Source organism: Dipteris shenzhenensis, chromosome 16 (assembly GCF_047967505.1).
Source record: "Dipteris shenzhenensis isolate YYH24624 ecotype China chromosome 16, Dip_SZ_1.0, whole genome shotgun sequence".
NCBI lineage: Eukaryota > Viridiplantae > Streptophyta > Polypodiopsida > Gleicheniales > Dipteridaceae > Dipteris > Dipteris shenzhenensis.
In genome coordinates, this window is record NC_141611.1 from 18,507,599 (window position 1) to 18,521,532 (window position 13,934).

The window sequence follows — 13,934 nt, forward strand, 5'->3', positions numbered from 1 at the left end:
ATTGCTAGTTAATTCTGTCCAATGTAACTACTTCAAGGATGCAATTGTATCAAGTCTGCATTGTACTTTATTGACATAGTAGGGAGGGGTAATAAGCAAGTCAAATGAAAAAGAAACAACGAAATTTAAAACTTAATTTAAGACCAGAACAGGATCTAATGCTACCGTGAGGGTAATGAGCTAAAAATATCTATATAAGTCGACACTATATGGTTCCTTTAGCACAAGTTCAAATGTAGCAAGGGCATGATGTACGAAAGACCTTCATACGATTAGACAAACACTCACATAATGTTACCCAGAAATCCGCAGGTCTATAGTTTTACCACTTCCAAACTTAATCATTAGGACTTCAGGAGCACGTCCAGACATTAAAGAAAAAATTTATTACTACCCAACGGTTAAATTAAGTGTAGAGCAACCGTTAAAATTAGGATTCACATTTCAGATGTCAAAATTACGTTAGCACTAGCATGTTCGACACCAGCTTCAAACATACGAGAGTTTGGGCGAAAAGAACTAGTCCCCAAAAAGTTCGGAAGTCAGAATAGCGAGGACGTACACGACCAACAAAGAATCCCAATTGGACGGTTAAAGAGGAGAATCCAAAGCCCAAATAAAGCGAACTTGAATCAAAACATGTAGATCTAAACACTTAAACTCAGAGTGGGATACCAAAAAGTTTACATCTCAAGAAACTGTGGGAGAAAGGAAGAAGGGAGATAGGAACCTGCGACAGCACTACTGGCACGAAACAATATATTACGAAAATTGCAGTAATGTTCGGTGACGCTGCCGGCTGGCGATCACCACACCAACCCCGGACCAGTACAGAGAAGCAGAGAAGACATATCAACCGACCTACAGTTTGTCCTCACAATGGGTCTCGATGGTGATATCGGAAGTAGGGTAGGCAATGCAAGTGAGGACAAACCCGTTTCCCATCTGGTCATCGTCCAAGAAGGACTGCTCGGACTGGTCGATCTTGCCGTCGAGGACCTTTCCGGCGCAGGAGGAGCAAGCGCCGGCGCGGCAGGAGTAGGGCAGGTCGAGGCCGGCCTCCTCGCCAGCGTCGAGGATGTACTTATCATCGGGGGCCTCGATGGTTTTCTCGCCTTCAGGGGTGATGAACTTGATTTTAAACATTTTGGCGGTGACACGGCCAAGGGAGGGGGAGACACCGAAGGAGAGGGAGACATTGGAGGAGGGTTTGGAGATAGAGGAAGTACGGGAGGCGAGGGAGAGGGAGGAGGAGACGGGGGAGAGGGAGGAGGTGGCAGCCATAGCCATAGCTGGGAGAGCTCGAACTGAGAGGAAGAAGAAGAAGGTAATGAAGACTGTGAAGAAGATGAAGAAACGGTCTGGGAATGAGTATGTATGTAAATGGGTCTACATTTCTGTGAGGGGCTTTTAGGGGTTTTGGGCGATTTCAGATAAGATGAGAAGATTGCCTGCCTCTCGTTTCCCCCTCCCCCTTAGCCTTACACCCCCTTACCCTCCACGTGTGCCTTGCCTCTCCCTCACACTTTGTTATTGGATCTCCTCTCCTCCTATCCTCACCCCGCTAGGGTCTGTGTGTGTGTTTTTTTTCCACCCAAAAGAAATGTGTGTGTGTGCGCACTCGAGTGTGTGTGCACGCGAGCTCGTGCCTACCTACATGCACGCATGTGCGTGTATGTGTGTGTGTGTGTGCGTGTGTGTTCTTATGCCTCTTTGTGGAATTGCAGAGACGTGTGTATGTGTGTGTACACCTCTATCTGTGTGTGTGCGCGCATCATTTTCACACAAAAAAAGAGTGTGTCCATGTGTGTACATGCACATCTCTCTAGATTTTTTCGGAGTGTGCATGCGTGCACGCGTGCACGTGTGTGTTTTTTGAGACAGAGATAGAGAGAGACAGAGTGTGTGTGTGTGTGTGTGTGTCTGTCTGTCTTTTTGTGCATACCTACCTCTCTAGATTGCGCCCGTGCTCATGCTTGTATCAGCACTCACACAAGATTTCTTCCATTCACTCACAAATGCATGTGTGTATGCTTACCTTGCCTTGATGTCACCCCCACATTCCCTTCATTTCATGTATCTAAACCTTCCATCCCTAAAAAAGCGTGTGCCCTTGCCTTGATTGCACATTCCAATTGCAACAATCTCCCAAAAGAAGCATCTTATGCCCCACAATCTAAGATACTACTACTCACCCTACTCTTGATCCTGGTCTGTGCTTCCTTCTTCTTTCTACAAAGGTCAACCAGCTCCATTGCACGTCCTTACTACAAGTCTTAACAAGCATCCGTGATGTGTACAATCCATGAAAGCACTTTAATTGGCTCACTAATCAACAAACTACTTACCATAAGTCTTAACAAGCAGCCATGACTTGTGCAATCCATGAAAGCATGCTATTTTAACTAGCTCACTAAGCAAACAACTCTATTGTCCACTTTGGCATCAAGATTTACACCTTTTTGATACAAGATGTGAAATTGCCCTCCCATTTCCCTTAGAAAACCATGCCTATACAAGTCCCATGTGGCATGTATGCTCTCAATACCTTCTATATGCATGCTCTTATCGATAACATGTGCTGACCAATTCTCAAAATGGATTTGAAGGTGAAGTGAAAGCTGATTTCTGAACCATCTTTGTGACTAGGTACATTATTTTTAGCTCTAGTTTTCTTGAGGGGTTTAGCCCATTGAACTCCTCTACAACTTTAACCTAACTAGTTATTTTTCCACTACCCACATAAAACTATTGTTGTGTTTTATGGAATTTCCACATATATCTAAGTATAAGAGGACACTAAAATGAGCCAGGCAATGGACTGTCATCAAATGCAAGTGCCAGGTTGACACTAAAAACCACCACATATGATAATGATTTACAATTGCAATTCGAAAAAAGCCTAGCTAAACATGTCAAAAGCATAGCTCGAGAATTCCACTAATCACAAGAGGACCTCAAAGACAAAGATTTAGCTCATTATTGAGCCACATTATATCAATTCTTGCTTATGCTAATACTTTTTGCAAAGCACAATCAAGCCTCTAGCATTGGGACCCTAGCAAATCTCTACTGTGGAAGACATATTGATTTTGTACCAAGATTGGTAATCAATACAACACCATGACCTAATGACTAGGTTGTGTTGGTGTACTTGAATTTGCTAGTGTGGGATCTAAGTGCTTGAGTAGTATCAAAAGATGTTACCACCTTGGTATTCATGTACACCGAGCACCATAGTCAAAAGATGTTACCACCCTCATATTCATGTATACCGAGCACCATAGTCAAACGTGTGCCATGCATCTCACCTTAGGTGCATGTGTTACCATCCAGGCCATGTAGATAGCTAGCATGTATTCCCCATTATTTCCCTTAAGAAGGCCACTATGTGGGTACCACATGTGTTAAAGGGATACTTACCAACCCCTACTAAGATAGGTTTTCAGTTTATCGTATTCAATGGACAATTACAAATTATAGTTTTATAGACGTCTTTTGCCCAAATGCATTTTTCCCCTCAAGTATGATCAATATACCCCTTATTCATGTAATCTTTCTAGGAGAAGGTACCCCTTTCGAAAAACACCTTTGATGTGGCTATACACTTTGCTTAGATGTTTTGAGTTACTTCCTCAATCTCTTCTACTTTCTATCTTCCCTATTTAAGTTAAAGATGACCAATGCCAATGGGATCTCACTCGTTATTGCATAAAATTCTCCATCTGCTCTCTAGTCCTCTCCTTTCCCAAGAATAACAAGCCTGGAAATAAATGGGGTTTTGACCTGGAATTCAATGGTCCTTAGGAGGCTACATGTGACTATTGGTGGCAATTGGGGCATTGCATGTAAATGTCAATGGTCCTTAGGAGGCTACATGTGATTGGGGCATTGCATGTGAATGTCAATGGTTGTTGGGAGGCATCATGTGAGTGTTTGGTGGGCTGTATATCTAAGGGTTTCGAAGAGAGATTACTAGAAGTGGGTCTTGGAGAAACTACCAGAGGTAAAGGCTTGAAATAGAGGGGGTGTAGTTATTATGGTGTTCAAGTTATGAAATCCCTTTTGTGAGGTAACCAAGTGAAAAGATGAAAGGCATGTTGAAAGCTATGGGTGTTGCAAACCAAACAAAATGTTAGATAAAGTTGGTAAATTAAGTACATCAAGGCTTAAAAAGTTTTGCTCTTCTTGTTTGATTTATGTGACATGCAAATACAAAATGCAGTGAATCAATAATCACTATTCTACCATTCAGATTAGGGTATAAGATGTAGGGAATGTAATCTTTATCATAGTATGGTAGATTAAGAGTTGTAAAGGGTGAGGAAAGGGCATTCACAAGGCTAAGCACAAGGGAAGATTCATAATTGCTCGCCATGGTATAAAATACGATTCTAGGTCATGCCGTATGTATGCACTCGTATGTATGCACTACAAAAAAAGTTCATCCTCCTCGTCTTCTATAATAATCTCCACCATGCTCTTTACTACTTTCCATGTCAATGATAGGTTTGATTACAAGCCTTCACCTTAATCTTACTATGGAAGTATGAAAGGCATGTCTAGTAGTGTCTTCATTTTATATATGTCCTCGTCATAAGCATCTAGAACATCATGACACAAGTCTTCTATTGAGATCCCCTCTATTGTGGGGATCATAATGTCCTCAAATTTACTATGGGGATCCTCTTTGCCACATATCCTCCTTAGCAAGGAACAATCCTTTTGTAATTTCATGATTAATCTAGCCATTGACATGATTGCCTTACCTATGCTTGAATTGAATCTACTTTGCCCTTAATTTTGAAGTTTCTTTGCTAAATTTGGTTTCATTATGAAGGCATCCTCCTCGTTTGCTACATTTAGTGTCCACTGTCACTATCGAGACATCATTTTCCTAGTTTAAGAAATTATTCACTTGTCCTTGGATATTCATAGCTTCTTTCTTGGGAAGAGGTTCTAGAGGAAATTAGGTTCTTTGGATGAGCTACCCAGAAAGAGATACATCAAAGAAGTAGAATGCTTTTGTATACATATATGTTGGTTTCTTGTAACACATCTTGCCTTGTATAATCATGCACCTTTGATGGAATTTTCATAATACATCATGCATTACATATTCATGCCTATTCAAGGGGTCTTTTACAATACATCTTGCACTGGATTACATTGACTTATAGTGGGGCAGAATGGGGCTTTGTGAACCCCATTTTTGCTATAATATTTTTTATAGCATACATAGTGCCTGTGTCTAGTGATTACACTATCACTGTTGCATGCCAAAATGGATGCCAGAATACCTATTGATGATTAAATCTCCCATGGAATACAATCTTTGATCGCATAGTGGCAATCGAAGCAATTAACTCATACAACAAAGGGATGAAGACCTTCCTTCCAAAGGGCAAGCAAGTGACAATTAGTGAGTCTAAAACTGTAGCCTCTATCTTCAAGATATCTGAGTAGCTCCTCGGCCTATGCACTCTCTTCAGCCTACATCTACTAGCTCATGGAATCCTTAGCTTGCGCTTCATTTCTTTAGCCTAATTCCTACATTTGCATATCTTAAATGGGCACCCCCATGAATTAGAGATAGGAACTTACACTTCATTTCTTAAAGCCTAATTCCTACAATTGGATATCTTAAATGGATGCCCCATTAATTAGAATTAGGGTATAAGCCAATAGAAAAAGAGAGGAGTGTTTGTTATCTTAAATGCTTACCCCCCCATGAATTAGAATTATGGTATAAGTTGATAGAAAATTAGAGTAGTGTTTGGTAGTGTTGTATTAAACCCAAATCTATGGATATTTGTTTTCAAGAAGAGGCAATGTGAAAAGGCTAGCCTTCATGGAAATGTCATGAACATCTCACTCTTCTCATTGTTTGCCTTGATGGGCTTCCCATCAACAACATAACAAAATCATATTGTTGGTGGGAGCACATCGGCCCATAAATCTCATGACAACTCCATCAAGATAATATTAAGGCTTGTAGCTCATTCACAATGTATCAAGTGCATGGTGCTATAAACCATGCATGAGTGTAATGTTACATAACATTAAAAAAAAAAAGCACTATATCCAAGGATTAGCTTTCATTTTACAAAAAGAATACATTAATACCTTCACTCCTATGGCACTCGTGAAGTCATGAGTCCCCATGACTAAGACAATTTTGTGCAATCTGTATCTCCACAACAAGTCTCTCATGCACTCATGCATGCACGGATGCACAAGTGCATGTGCACGATGCGTGCCCACACACACCCACATACACATGTGCACTCATGCATGCACACACACACACACACACACACACACATGCACAAACACAAACACACATGCACGCACACACACGTGAACATGCATGCGTGCACACACATGCACTCTCTCTCTCTCTCTCTCTCTCTCTCTCTCTCTCTCTCTCTCTGTGTGTGTGCGTGTGTGTGTGTGTCTCTTTTGTGTGTAATAAAAAGAATTATTCATTAGGAAAAATATGCATTCATAGTTATCTCAAGTTGAGATAGCTACTACTCAAAACTAAAAATAGTAGTAATATACTTCTAACTAGGCCCAACTAACTAGGCCCAAGGAAGTCTCCAAGAGAATGCACGTCTTGGAGATATCAATGCAAGGAAGAATGGAAGAAATGATAAATATCCAACCGGGACTGCGCATACAATCGAATGTTACGAGCATGATATAGTGAACACAAAGCCTAGTAAAATAGCACCAATAGAAGGACTCATCATAATCTGCTCTAGAGGCATATCTGCCGAATAACCAAAACTTCCTACCAAAGGACATCCTAGGAAAACAAGCATGAAGACCAGCTCACAACCTCGAAAGAAAATCGCGAGCGGTAGGACAAATCTAGAAAAGATGCTGCATACACTCCCTAGGATGGGAACATATAGGGCATGTCGAAGAGGGTATACGTCTAGTAGCCAATAAAGATCCAAGCGGTAAAGCTCCCACCAAAGATCACCACCATAAGAAAATTTGATGCTTGAGAGGAAGCTTGCTACACTAGATTCACCAAAGAAAACCCTTCCACCAAGCAAGGGGCTTATTGAGAAGCCATAAACAATTTGCATGCTCTTGAATCCATGGCTGCAGCAACAATAAAAGCTGATAATCTTTCTTAGCATAAAAATCAACAAATGAAATGAAGAATAGCTTGGCAATGCTCTATCAAACTTCCAATCCAAAAGTGGAAGAGAAGTAAATAATCGAGGGATTGGCAAAAAAGGTTGCAACATATTAGAGAGGGTATGCCAAATACACGTGTGGTGTAACCCCAAGCAAAATTGCCTTTTGGCTTATGGAAAAGAGAGGACCCCCCCCCCCCAACACACACACACTCTTCCCCTCAAGGATCCTTGTAACCTTTGGAGACTTGGGGTGAAATTTGAGTATTGTCATATGTTTTTTAATTTCTCGTATTTGTCACCATCATAGGACAATGTAGATGAATTTTGGCTATGGGTCCTCTTAAGGTGTCACCATAAGAGGTAGCAGATTATGGCAATATCTTTTTGGAGGGAATACCATGTGTTACACACTTCCTTTTGAGTGATGCTTTATAAGGGAATAGTTAACTCCAAAAGGCCTTTGTCCAATGCTTGGAGTTCAGCATGGAGATCAAGAGGGAGCCAAACCAACATACTATTCAAGGCCTTGAATGTGATACAAAAGGAGGGTTTTGCCTGGTGCACACTTTAGCACTGGATACGGTGGTACAAAACTATGAAAAGGTGGAGCACTAATGAGATTGTAGTAGTGTGAAGTATGTTGGAGAGTCGAAACAGTGCACATTGGATTCGACTTAGAGATAGCAAAGTGGGCATGCATATTTGGAGAAAAAACTGGGCAGAAGATTATGCATTGTTCCCAGAGTGTAGAGCCTGAGACCTTCAAGTTACCAAGAAAACAAAGATCAAATCTAAACACTGCAAGGCCTAGCGCATGACTCAAGACTCTTGAGCAACATCACCAACTACATTGCTTATGGAGTCTCAAGTTTTTGCAAATATGTTGTTTGCCCTTCCACATGATCTACTATGTCGATTACCTCATTGGGCCCTACAAAGGGTCCTAAGGGATGGCTTAGTTTTCAGGTCCATAGTTTTGAAGTTAGTTCATTTGGTCAATTTGACCATCCAAATTGTGGTTAGTATGAGCTTTAAGTGTGTGTTAGTAGTAGTTTAAGAGCTTCTAATGTGTTTAGGGTTTAAGGTTTTTGTTTGCTTGTGGAGGTACTAAATGTTCTTGTCATTTGTTGTGGAAATCTTAAATGGTTTTGTCTTTTGTTAGGTATTTCTCTCTAAAGATAGAGGCTCTCTTTGTCTCTTGTATGACACCACCTTTATATTACTCTTGCCAAAATAGGCACGTCCCCACTTTTATTTAATGGTCCTTCCACCACACACCTCTTTTCTCTCGCTCTTTCACTCATCCACCTTTCCCCATATCCCTTCATGTTCACTTGCTTTTTCTCTTTTCCTTTCCTTCCAATTTACACCAATCGTTTCCCTTTTATAAGTTATTGGAAATATTTATGGAGCTTACACTTAGACTTATAATGTCACTCTAAAAGGTAGGGCCTTAGTGGGATCCCCACCTTGTTTTTATTTAGTTGAGCTCCATAGTTTGTAGGTCCAGCTTTTGAACATGAATGGTTGCCTCTTTACTGTGAGAGAGACTTCTACTTCTACTCAAACCTGGTCGAAGACAAGCTACGTCACATTGGCTTGTGGACCTAAAAAGCATGAGACGGAGTTCATCCAAGCAAGCCAAGAGCAAGATAGATGTAGAGGCCCATTTTTGGAGTTGAAACTCCAATGCTTATATTTTGAGTTGTCGATGGATGCTCTTTCTATGTGTTACTAGCACTATTATCTATATGAGCAATCGGACAGCCATAGGTTCTCCCTTTTTTTGCAATAGCTTATTGCATCTCCTATCACCTTATAAGCCTTGACACATTAAACCATGCTTGGTTTGATAGTGCACCAGTGATATGCATGGACTCTTTCTTGAGTTTTCTAGGGTTTCTTTGTGCAGCCTATTGAATCGTTGAGTACCCTTTCCACCTAGTAGCTTGTTTCAGTGGATGAGGACTCACTTTGATGCTACTTACTGCTTGAGCTCTCTTGCAAAGGAGTGTCATAGCTGAATATATAGGGATTCTTTGAGATTTTGGATTAATCCCATGACTATTGGATAGTAAAGCATATCCCATATGACTTTTGCTCATCTCGCAACATCTAGTATATTGGGTTATTAAGTCCTTGACTGGCTTATTCTCAATATTGGCTACTAATGGCTGCCATGACTTTAAAAATCCGCAACTATCAAACTGATGATCATTTTGAGCTTGAATCAATTGCAAATTGATCAAAGAAAATTCCCATGATGCTTTCAAGTGGCTACTCCCATTGACCTTTGCCTTCCAACCTTCTAGCATTCAAGAAAATGAACTCACATTTGTTGTTCACCCTCAAGCCTCCTACCATCCTACCAGCCTCTACCCTTCATAATAAATTGTTGATATAGAAGGATGGATCTAAAAAATTTCCTTCTTTGAATTTTTATTATACATTTTTACTTTTGGGGGATTTCCATATGCATTCTTAACTTTGTGGACCAACTTTTGTATGAGAATTTGGAGTGCTAAAGTTTGAACATTGCTAATCTAGATTCAGTGACATGGAGACAACTGTGCACCAGCATTGAAGCATGGCTTCAGCCTTCCACAACATGCATGAGATGATCTAACGTTCATCTTGTTGCCAAGTGAGTGGATGCACCTTTCAAATGGATTTGCAAACTCATATATGTGGCATGGACGGTATAGTGGACTTATGGAATTGACTATTCATGCAATTGTCTAGTAATGGAGCTTTTGTGAGATCTTTTATTATCTTTGCTATTCCTGAATGCCTAAACCTTTCTACAAATTTATCAATATGAAAGATGAGTCTAGATTCCTCTCTATCAGATTCACACTGTAAATTATTTGATATGGTATGAGGGATTTAAGAAATGATGTTGACATCTTTGAAGCTCACGTGGTGATAAATTATCTTGAATATTGTACAATGGGGATGTGTTATTTGTTGAAGACTATATCTTTCCATTTTTTACAGTTACTAAAGTGAGTATGGTTATTTAGCTCACTCCCACTTTTTTGTAATCTATCACACAATGGGCCTGATACTTATGGATTACTCCCACTTGTGATTGATATGAAGGGCAATTATATATGGTCATATCTAGATAGTTTACTTGAACATTATGTTTGAAATGGAATTTGGTCCTGTAATGAAGTAGGATAGATTGTTTGATAAGCATAACTCTCTCTCTCTCTCTCTCTCTCTCTCAAATCCAAATGCAATGCAAGAATTCTAAATTGCAACTATTTTAAAGTGCAAATTTGAAATATGAAGACTTGTTCTCATAGAGGTTTTGGGAGAAGGGCACTAGTTCCATTCTCCTTATTGTAATGGATAGAATGGCACTAGTGCCATTCCTTGCAACCTTATACGGGGGAAAAAATATTTTGGACTTTGAATGATGTGGTCTTCCAGATCACCTTTGAACGTGGTATGTTATACTAGGATCTAGACCCATTATACATTATAATAGGACTTTGAATGGTGCCGTCTTCCTTATCTCTGGGCTAGCTCTTGGCCCTCCTAGACTCAAGTTCATTGATTTGGATCCATGCATCTATCCTTGCATCCAAATCCTTGGAGATTGGCACATGATTTCCTTCCAAGTCTTTTAGGTTATACATGTAATTAGGTGGCCATCTAGAGTACTATGCCAAGCCTACAAGGTAAGATGGTGAAGATGAGATTGATAGTCCTTTTTATAATGACCTCAAATCTATTGGATGAAGAATTTCTTATTGATAGAGAAGACTAAAATTTTTGAGCTTTATTGTGATGCTATAAGCATGTGTGTGCTTCTTCTACATAAAAGACAAGGTGCTCAAATTAAAAAGAAGGGGAGATATTGCATAAATTAAAAAGAAGAGGAGGTATTGCATTTCACTAGATGTTACCAGATGTTTAACCCTTGTTATCATAGAGGTCTTGGCAGAATTAAATTAGTTTTATCCTCCTTTCTTGCAATGGGGAGAATGCACTTGTGTCATTCCCCACAACCTCCTAGAAGGTTTTAGAGGAGGCCAAAGTGCCATTATCCTATACATTTATGAAGAATGGCACTAGTGCCATTCCCCACAACCTGTTATGAGGATTAACGTGGAGGACAAATTGGTCTTCAGAAGAATCTTTAGTCTGGTTCCTAGATTATAGAGCTGACCAAAGTTATAGAGATTGTAGCAATTCTTTGGCTCTCAACATTGTCGACCCAACCAAAGTAATAGAGATTCCTTTACTACACTTTCCAATATATCCAAACCCCAAATAACATCTTTAGTTTGGTTCCTAGATTGTGGAACCAACTGAAATTCTAGCAATTGTCACAAATCTTTGGTTCTCAAGATTGTAGACCCTAGCAAAATACTAGAGAATCCTTTGCTAGACTTTCCAACATATCCAAATCCCAAATACCATCTTTAGTATGCTAGAGTATGGTTCAAAATTATGGATTCCCAAGTCACACCAAATATAATCTTTGGATTGGTTATCTGGATTTCCAAGTCCCTCCCTCTAGAATTTGCTGGATGGGAACAAAAATATTCGGGACTAATGTGGTGTTGTGTATCACCTTTTGAACATGCTATAGTATACTAGGATCTAGACCCATGGTTTAGCTCCTAATAAACACACCAGATGTTGGATTCTTCATTGTGAACAAATAATTTACTCTATCACCAAAAACATTTGGGACTTTGAATGATGTGTGTGGTCTCTTTCGTATCACCTTTTGAACATGGTACATTATACTAGGATCTAGACCGATGGTTTAGCTCCTAATAGACACTAGTGTTCTTGAAAAGGTCCTCTAGGAATGCCAAACCCTTGTTCTCATATATGGTGTGGTCTTCTATATCACCTTTTAGACATGGTACATTATATTGTGGTTCTTGAAAAAATCCTCTCAAAAGGCCAAACCTTTGTTCTCATAGAGGTTGTAGAAGAATGGCACTAGTGCCATTCTCCTTAGTGAGAATGGCACAAGTGCCATTCCCCACTACCTTTAATACTAATGCCGATTGGGATCCCTCCTTGGTTGCATCATGATAATCCGAGTGATTTGTACCTCTATGTGTATTAGCATGCATATGATGTTCATTCCTCCTTGATTGCATCATGATGATCCTAGTGGTTTGTACCTCCATGTGCATAAGCATGCCTATGATGTTGCTCCAAAATAGGTAGTTGTTTGACTGGAAACTAGCCTGGTGGTTGAAGACGTTATCCACCCACAAGTACTTGGCATGCTTCTAGACTCATTCCTTGATGTCTGGTCTAATCTACCCATGCACTTGTAATGGTGAAGGGCTTGATGCCCATTTTTTGGCTATTGCCTCATGTTGTGACCCTCGATGACTATACCAACTATGGATGTGGCTCGATTCTCAATCTAATCCTTAATTAAGGTCAAGATTCAATTCCTGCTCTGACTCATGGTCAAGTATTCTTCTTTCTTCCTAATCTAAAGTAGTTCCAACCTCTATACTAGATTGATGTCTTTCATGTTGAGATTTGTGCTCATGGACTGGCTCATAGGTTGGCTTGTTAGCCTCCTCAAAAGATAGACTTTCTGTGGATGGTTGCTCAAATTATTCTTGCCAGTATCTAAAGTTTGCTTAAAAACCTCAAGTCGTTTCAAACATAAACCAAAATTGGATCACTTTTGACGTTAGCATAATAGTCAGAAGCTACATTTATTTACATGTGGCCAGGTATTCTTCTACCTCAAGCTCTCTAGGTGGCTCTCTATGGTACCTCCTCTTGGTCCCAATGTTCATCCATTCATGGATCAAAATTTATTGTAGCCTCTTGGTTGTCTGGATTTTTCCCAACCTCTTATGCCTTGGTGTGGGTTCTCTAAGCTCTTCCCTCTTGGTTGTGTAATGTTGTCATCTCTCCAAGCTGGTGTATTGTGAAATACTACACGGGAAGAATCTTCAGCATAGAATAGCTCCTAGACAATCTTAAAAGGACTAACCCTCATGATATCGCATCCATCTTTACAAGCGAGGGTTAGAGACACGACGTTGCATGAGGTTGTTCATCAAGGCAAACAAGAATGCCATGACAAATGTCAATAGTTGGAGAGCTTCCACACCACCTTAAGCTTCTTCCAGTTCTTATAATCACCATGCTATTTCTTCAAGGGGTGTGCGGTCTGGCATCCTTCTTTTGAGCAATGTCCTTGAGGACCTTTCTAATGATCTTCCGAAGTTGGTAAACTCGTATCAAATATGCCCAACACTTAGTTTCATGATGACCACAACCTTTGCATTCCTTACAAATGATCACCCTCCTTTATGGCTTGCGGCTTTGTTGGGGCGGTGCTTTCACTCGCTTCATGCATGATTGAAGTACAAGCTTCACATGCCAAGAAATTAGCAACTATATTTTGAGCTTGAGGGATATGCTGAATTTTTACCTCTTCAAATTGTTGGCAAAGTTCCAATGCTTGTTGTTGTCGTGGAACCAAGCCTTTGCTCCACACCTTCCACCTTCCACTAACTTGTTCACACACGAGTTGAGAATCTCCTTGCACCTCAAGTTGCTTGATGCAATGTTCTTGCGCCTTTTGTAGCCCAAAAATGAGTGCCAAGTACTCAACTTGGTTGCAAGTACTTTTGGTGGTGCAGACTTGCTATAATAATATACCTCACCCCCTGGTGAAGTGAGCTTCACACCCACACTAGCAACCTTGGTCGAAGGTTTGTATGCGCTGTCAAATTGGAGGAGCCAAGATGTCATCACACCAAGACTAAA

At 40.2% G+C, this 13,934-nt stretch overlaps 1 protein-coding gene across 1 annotated transcript; it reads right to left on the reverse strand.

Moving 5' to 3' along the window:
- Nucleotides 1-632: 632 nt before the first annotated feature.
- LOC147892646 (ferredoxin-like) lies at nt 633-1,397 on the reverse strand. The gene has a single exon (XM_087387563.1). The coding sequence runs from the start codon at nt 1,288-1,290 to the stop codon at nt 862-864; it is 429 nt and encodes a 142-aa protein (XP_087243689.1). The 5' UTR covers nt 1,291-1,397; the 3' UTR covers nt 633-861.
- Between the last annotated feature and the right edge of the window lie 12,537 nt (nt 1,398-13,934).

Bases quoted from the DNA above. Each gene is read 5' to 3' on its own strand.
- LOC147892646 (XM_087387563.1), bottom strand. From the start codon at position 1,290: ATGGCTATGGCTGCCACCTCCTCCCTCTCCCCCGTCTCCTCCTCCCTC.